The 7,893-nt window shown below is 43.6% G+C and overlaps 1 protein-coding gene across 1 annotated transcript; it reads right to left on the bottom strand.

Moving 5' to 3' along the window:
* Positions 1-234: 234 nt before the first annotated feature.
* Positions 235-7,600, bottom strand: btg1 (B-cell translocation gene 1, anti-proliferative). The gene is made up of 2 exons (XM_036576676.1): positions 7,212-7,600; positions 235-4,023 (listed from the first exon to the last, which is right to left on the bottom strand). The coding sequence occupies exons 1-2, from the start codon at positions 7,348-7,350 to the stop codon at positions 3,644-3,646; spliced, it is 519 nt and encodes a 172-aa protein (XP_036432569.1). The 5' UTR covers positions 7,351-7,600; the 3' UTR covers positions 235-3,643.
* Between the last annotated feature and the right edge of the window lie 293 nt (positions 7,601-7,893).

Genomic DNA, 7,893 nt, shown 5'->3' with positions numbered 1-7,893 from the left:
GCAGCTGCAGAGCCGCACAGGTCAAGCTAAACTTCCCCTCAGGCTTTTTACATCCACCGTCTGCAATCTGCCTTGCCTTTTCCTGAAAACAGCCTGAAAAGAATGAAGCCGTTTCCTCCATTTTTTAAAACAATGTCCTCACCCTCTTTTTCGGCTGCTTTCTGAGAAGGAGTACCAACAAGAAAGGGAGGAGAGTGTTGACTGGAAAAAATAATAAGACCACCTCTACCGGGAAACATTGCCAAGATAGGAAATCTTTTATTACAGAGAAAAAAACCTTTTCTTCCAAAATATAGAAATCTGTACAACTTCCGCACAATCAATTTACATGAACTGTACAAATTTACAGCAGTTCATAACAACATACCCAAGGAAGAGAAAAAAAATAAACACAATAAAAGATGTACTGACAGGAGATCACAATATAGAGACAGCTTTTCATCTTGGGTAGCTCAGATTTTTTTCTAGGTTTTTTTTTTGTTTAAGTAAAAAAAGAAAAGAAAAAAAAAACAACAAAGGATAAGTCTATCAGCACAGAGCATGGAAACTAATTTTTTTTTTTGTACCAAAACAACTTTGGTCCTCGCCAACACTCCTGACACAAATGGCTTCACTTATCAAAGAGCAATCTGTGTTAAAATATGAAATACAAAAAGGAACACACCTAGACACCTCAAAATATAAATTATTGGCACTTTCCATATGTAATGTTATGTATGTATTCTACCATATGTTGTACAATTACAATACATTCTCTACAAATACGCAAAACACCCCAAATGTGAAAGTGACAATAATTCTAGCCGCTGCTTAAAAAGACTGACGAGAAATTAACCGAATAAATTCCCTTCCATTTTTCACATCTTAACATGCACTTCTCTGTTAAGGGTTTTGTTGAATGTCTGAGGCCTGAGTTTGGCAATACATTCCTGTAGAGACTTTTCACATCTCAATGTCACATAATTTCAATGTTAACATATTAGTGCATTTTTATGTGCTCTTTCCTCTGACTACCCAAAATCACTTTTCGTGATATCTCTGAAACCTATTTGCGCCAAGGCTAAGTGAACTCAAATGAGGCTCAGAATCAAAGGGGAAGCTGTTACTCTTGCGCAGATGGGGCGGAGTGGGGGGGTTAGTAGTAGTTCCAAAATCGTAGGTCTAAAGAAACATCTGAATTGTCTAATCGAATTTGATTAAGATCACCAGAGTTTGGTAAAACACTCTGAATTTTAAAATCCCTCTGGAGAATTGGGGGGGTGGGGGGGGGAGGTGGACAGTGCTGCCTGTCTGAGTTTAAGAATGCCTTGTGAAAAGTAGGACAGTGGACTACGTCCAAAAGCATGGACTTGTCTTGTCTCACGTAGGCCTAAATATAGAATCAGAAGCATAAGCGTGGCTTCATTAACTTGCTATGTGCAACTGCGTGAAGATGAGAATTAACAGATGTGTGTTGCTGTCCAGCTGAGTAGAATGGGGGTCTCTGCCTTTCAGAAATTAATAGGGGGAGCACCAGCAGAGAGCAAGAGAGAGCAAGAGAGATAGGGACAGAAGGGAGGGCAGTGCATCAACAACCTGGCTTCATTACCCATGATCCTCTAGGGTCAAAGGCATTAGCACACATACAGGACTGATCATCAGCACCCTGCCTCAGCAGCTTAAGAGCTAAAGGCCAGAACCCCCTACACACACACACATACATACATAAACACAAAGCCTGCCTCCCCACAGACTGGCCTGACCTTCCCCCACTCAAGTGCACTCACACCAGTTCATATCTGATCTCATGTAAACAGATTCAACATGAATCCATCAGCAGCACCATGACCAGAGGCTAGGAGGTACCATTAAGCTCCATTCTTTCTCTCTCTCTCTTTCGCTCTCTGTATCTCTCTCACCCTCAGTAAGGCTCAGTGGGGTCTGGAGCGCACGAAAGTGTTTGTGTGCTGGCTGGCCTCTCCTCCTAGGCTGTTTTTTGAGTGTATAGATGGTGGTGGGGGTCATTGGGAGGGATTTAGCTGCCCTGGTCTGGTGTGTTTGACCCCCTTCCTCCACCCAGCCTGGAGAGAGAGAGGGATGATATGTGTCACTGTGCGCTCCGAGCTAGGGTGGGGGAGCTGGCGCTTTTGTCTCTGAACTTCTGGCCCCGTAAGCCCTGTGCTTCAGTGTGTCATGTGAGGAAACACTGGAAAGCATAAAACATAAAATCTGTGTCTTCCCTCCCTTCTCAGAGACACAGGAATGGACCATAGCCCAGCCCTGTGGGTTCTGAGGTTTGGGACAGTTTGGGAGTAAAACCCAACCCAGGCTGGTTCAGTTTTCCCCAGCACACACACACACACACATACACACACACCACATACACACAGTGCTTCCAGGCCAGTGCAGGTCAGCCAGACCTCCATCCATACTCAGATCTCCCTGACATTTTTGCAAACAAGAAAGAAAAATAAATAAAAGTCATGAAAGCCAAAGAGCTACTCTTGCACAGCTTGGTTTGTGCGTGTCTAAAATGGCTGGAAAGTTAGAACTGCACCACATAAAAACAATAACAACCTGGAACCAGTTTCCCAAAAACACTGCAGTTAAAATAATCCCTGCACTATCCCACCCTATGACCACTTTTGTACTGCAGTGCTGTTGGGATGCTAGCCCTTGGTCTGAAATGAAAATGTTTCGGTTTGTTTTCTGAAGATAAAGCATCCGTTATGCTCCACATTCAGACCAAAAGACCAGAAAATAAAAAAGTGAAAGAAATGGCATGATGGGACATTCAAAAAGTTGGAATGTGGCTGTTTTAAAATGAGCATCCCACGCAATTCTAAATGTCAAAAGTGCATTCAATGTCTTCTAAGCAGACCTGGACAGCTACGCTACATCTTTTCTTTTGGTGTGACAACAAAAGGGCTTAAATAAATCAGTTTGATTCTTTTTGTAAAATGACATTCATCCAAAAGGGAGAGGAGTCCCTCCCCTAGAAAATAATAATAATAATAACAAAAAAGTATGAGAACATTTCCGTCACAGTGTCAAAAACGACAGCCATGGCAGACCAAAACAATACAGGCATTCCAGAGCACTAGCATAGAAAAGAAGGTGGCGTTTGAAACTTTGGGCTAGTCAAACTGAAGCCCAGGCGAAGAGGTCAAAGAGTGGACGACAGCAGTGCACCAGGCGCTGAGATGAGGCGAAAAAATAACGCCTTGTGGTCCAAAAACAAGTGAGCTTTTAAAAAACAAAGAGGCTCTTAGAGGCGGCCCCTCAGCACTGGTGCAACTGCTGCCATGCCTGGGCTTCAGAAAGCCTAGATTTAGAGGGAGCTGCGTTTGTGGCGGTGAGATGAAATAAACGGCATGTGTAAAAGTGCAAAGTCAACATTAATGTTTGAGAATAAAAGCCCCCAGTCTGAGACCAGTCGCTCCAGGAAACAGGGGAAATGGTCTTCATAGCTGCCCCAGGGTCTGAGCCTCTGGTAGATCCAACACAAAGACAGAACTGACAAACCAAACGAGCAAAATTAAACCTACAAGGTTTCCATCACCTGAACACTAGGCCATATCCTCTGCTTTTTTTTTCTCTCTCTTTCATTTTTTTTTTCCTTATTTCATGTCGTTATCTTAAAAACCAACCGGACGCAGCTCCTTTAGCTGGACACGGTCATCATGTAGGGTTTGGCTGGGCTGGTTCGACCCAGCACCAGCAGTTCTTCTTTGCAGCTGATATGACTGTCCACCAGTGAGCTGTTGCTGGTTCCAGTGGCGGCGCTGCCGTTGACGTTAGCGGAGGGCTGCGATTCGTAGAGAACGCAGATGGAGCCGTCCTCACCGATGCGGTAGGACACTTCGAAGGGGTCCACCCACAGCGTCAACTCGCTGGGCAGCAGCAGGTAGAGCTGCTGGATACTCAAGCCAATGCGCTGGCCTGCCTGCCCCACCAGAGGGTCCATCTTGTGGTTGATGCGGATGCAGCGGTAACCCGAACCCTTACAGGGACGGTCAGGGAACCAGTGGTGTTTGTACTGCTCTGTGGGGAGAAAGAAGAGAGATGGTTATTTCATTATGAAAAATATACAGCACACGCAGCACATGTATAAATAAATCAAGATAATTAGACAATTATCAAAAAAAATATAAATGGCAAAAAAAAAAATGCAAACATTACTGTAAATCTATTTTTTATGGTCTACACTACTTCTTAGGCCGAAATCTAGGGAGATTTTTATTTGTAGTGGAAAAAAATAACTGCTGGTGAAACACTGACAAACAGCCATAAACGGTCTCCCCACAAGGGCTACGTGACAGACAAGGACAGGGCCATTTGATTGCACAATCCCCTTTTGGCCCGAGCGTCACAAAGTCCTCAATTGATGGCGCTGAACAACAAGAGCAAAAGGTTCAGGCCCTGGCATAGCAGCTGTAGGGGAGGAGCTCTGCTCTTAAAGAGACACAGGCCCAGTTTAACCAGCTGCTCACCAAAATATGAGATGGTGAGCTGGGTTTTATCGTCTTACTGCATTAGGTTAAAAAAAAACTGAGAGTCATGCGATATATAGAAATCTAGACACATACATATGTACAACAAAGCGAAAGCTTTTCATAATTTTTTTTACCCAATTTTGTCACAAGATATTAGTGGGCAGTGTAAAGTGTAGCAGAGAGCGCAAACCATACAAGTGTCTTAGGGCCAAACCATAACAAACCCTACAAAAGGTTTGTCTATCAAGATCCCTTTTGCCAGACCGGTCTGTTTTCTCTACCCACTCTCTGAGCCAGTACTGGCTTTAAGGAAGCAAATATGACGCGACGGGATGGGCCACGGCTTTACAAAGGCCTAAAATAGGCCAGGGCTCCACAGGCCACCTGTAGACGTGGGTTAAATAATGGCTGCTGTGTGTTACCAGAGACACTACACCCCACTGTAACGACCTGGAGCAAGAAGAACCACACAACACATCTACTTCAACACCAACAACACAAGAAGACAAAAAAGGCTTATAAAAAAAAAACAAGAAGCATATACATTTTTGAAGAGTTACAAATCTGACTATTTTGAGTGAAAAAATATTGCTCCACTCCTATGATTTAACAAAAAATATTGTAATGACAGAGTATCTGTTAGATTACTTGTTAGATAATCAAGTATGTTGGATCTTCCCCTTCACTGTGTAGCATGTTGTTGTGGCTATTCAGGTTTAAGTTGACAAATCTCTTCTATATAAAGAGGGCAGCCATAAATAAGAAAGAAATCCAGATTGTTACGGCTCTCACTAACGTTGCGCAAATCTCATCCTTTATTTACATCGGACCACACGTATTCTCTCACTCTGTTCTGTACTGTATTTTACTGTGCTCCAGCTGGGTGACTTGGAAACTAGCCTGCCTTCGTAAAACCAGTGGAAAGATCATTACTGTGCAGTAATCTGTAACGGGTGTGTTACAGTCTCTGGCTACTGCAGATACAGAGAAACAGAAAGGAAAGATAGACCAGTATCTAAAAACTGCATTTAACTAGATTTGGGTTTTGATTACCGCCCTCCCCCCTTGACTGATACTTGCAACGACTGCTCGTCCCCTCCCCCAGCTGCAGCCATTTTGTTTGAGAGCAGCCACAAGTACAGCTGTTTACAAACACTCACCGCTGCTCCTGAATTAAATAAAATGGAGGAAGTCAAAGAATCTCTAAATACAGGAACACACACATTACTGGAAAAATAGAGGCTCGGCTTCTGCCTACAAGAAGCCGGGGTGGGCTGTGTAGGCGATTTCTTTCAAGCATAAAAGTGCAATTAGCATGTGTGAGCACAATGGAAACGCACGGTTACATTCTTCACTGTTTCTGTTCCAGCAGCTGTGTGTTGTTTTTATTTAACACATTTGTGTGTAACAACTAAAAAAGAAATCTCTATCAGCTTTAAGAACCGAACCGCATTTCTTGCATGCAAAAATGAAAAACGTTTACGTGTACCCCAGCGGTATTAAATACTAACACTGAATTACTGAGCTCAAGTAAACTTAAGGCCTTGGCCTTATAAAATAAAAAATCCTATGCCTGAATCATTTAAATGATTTTGAATGATTTTAAACGATATAATTTAATTCTAAAACTGTGAGTTACTTTGTTAAAATGTGTAAAAGTAGCGAGGTTAATTTGTGGATTGTTTACAACCAAACATGCATTAATTACATGGTTATTACTATGCTAGAGACCTTTATTATTCAGCGTTACAGACGGCGCTCTCGTCATGTCGCCTAAATTCACTGAAATAGCACGTATCTAAAATAAGTAAAGTGTATTCATTTTGCTTTACATAATTAAATAAAACCACACAGACCCCCAGCAGTGAGGAACCTGAGTGACTGAGTGGGGGGCTTCATCTGCTGAAATTTGGGCTCAGCGTTACATAACTCTGATCCAGTTCTTAAAGGGGACTACACTGATTTTTTCAAAATTTCTGCAAAATTAAATGGATAATGGATAAGAAGTCATTCAGAGTTATTTGGTGTGAAATGCTCAGTTTTAGAGAAACCTGTGGAGTCACATAACGTTATTACTTTAAATGGTAACTAGTACACTGCCTGATTGCTAAATATGATGGTTTTGAGACACTATTTCAGAAAAATAGTGGCAAATCTTTATAAAAATTTATTTTGGGGGGGATACTACTTTGCCTTATACTGTCCTGCATGTGTCTCTTCACCCTAAACAGATTTAAAATATATATTATTAACCACTATTTTATTTCAAACCTATTATAAAAATGTCTCAGGAATTAGGCAGAACATTAATAATGATTTCACGTAATAACTTTCTGTAAGGGCATTAAACTCTTCAGACGTCTGGTTCCTATCACCACCGAGGTGAACAACTGTGACTCGGTAACAGCATTTCACACCAAACCTCTCTGTGTAACTTTGTTTACATCTCAAAGAATTAACTGTGCCGAAATTTTGAAAAGTAGGAGGAATTTTTCTTAACATGAACATAACTCAGCAAAGCTGCTGTAAACAAACTACAAAAACTCTGTTTTACTCGGTGAAGTTCGCTGTGGAGCCGAAAGCGGCCTCCTCTCTTTCTCAGAGCCGTTTGTGTTTCCGTCTCTGAGGCCAACGGCACAAAATAAACCGTCAAAGACACAAAGAGCTCCGCTGTGTTTCCCTCAACTTCCCGCACTCTTTTCGGCGACGCAGCGCTCTTCTCATCATTTCTCTCACCTGCCAGCATGTCCTGGAGGGTCTGGCTGAAGGTCTGCAGCTGTCGGTCGTTGACGTGGCCCTTCACCCGCAGGAATCTGGACAGAAAGCCCACGGCGGCGCTGATCTCCGGCTTCATCGTGGCTCGGGCTCGAAGCATGGAGAAGGCGAGGCGGCCTGACGCGCTGAGGCGGCGGGGAGCTGGAGAGGGGCTCTCAGAGTCCTGGACTGGGCGGGCAGCGGGTCTGTCTCCTCCTCGGGCAGTTCGCGGTTCACTCCTCCACCGCCTACGGTGGGCATTTATTTATCAGAACGGGGAAAGGCTGGAAAAGGTCGAGGTCCGGCACGACGAGGCGCAGGATGTCTCCTTCCTTACTCACACACTGTTCCTCCAGTAGAGTCGGGGCAGAAGTGCAGGGGCACGTAGCTTATATACCCAGCCCCCCTTCTCTTCACTAGAAATAACAGCAACAGCAGCGGACCAATCACGGCCGACATAGGCGGTGATGTAGTTGCGGGGGAGGGGCGCCGCTGCGTCACACGTCCAGAAATAAACAGAGCGTGAGAGAGACGGAGAGCGTTAACCCTTCAGCGGCACACAAGGGCTGTAAACAGAGCGAACAGAACACATGAAGACAGAATGTATTATAAAAGACCTTAGGGGGACGAGATGGCTCACATTTAATCAATAATTTCAACCTAA

Source organism: Colossoma macropomum, unplaced genomic scaffold (genome assembly GCF_904425465.1).
Source record: "Colossoma macropomum unplaced genomic scaffold, Colossoma_macropomum, whole genome shotgun sequence".
In the NCBI taxonomy this organism is placed as follows: Eukaryota; Metazoa; Chordata; class Actinopteri; order Characiformes; family Serrasalmidae; genus Colossoma; species Colossoma macropomum.
This window is presented reverse-complemented; position numbering and strand designations above follow the sequence as displayed.

Excerpts from the sequence above, each read along its gene's own strand:
- btg1 (XM_036576676.1), bottom strand. The coding sequence starts at position 7,350 with ATGCTTCGAGCCCGAGCCACGATGAAGCCGGAGATCAGCGCCGCCGTG. Across the intron at positions 4,024-7,211 it reads CCTCCAGGACATGCTGGCAG|AGCAGTACAAACACCACTGG; the intron begins GTGAGAGAAATG and ends TTCTCCCCACAG.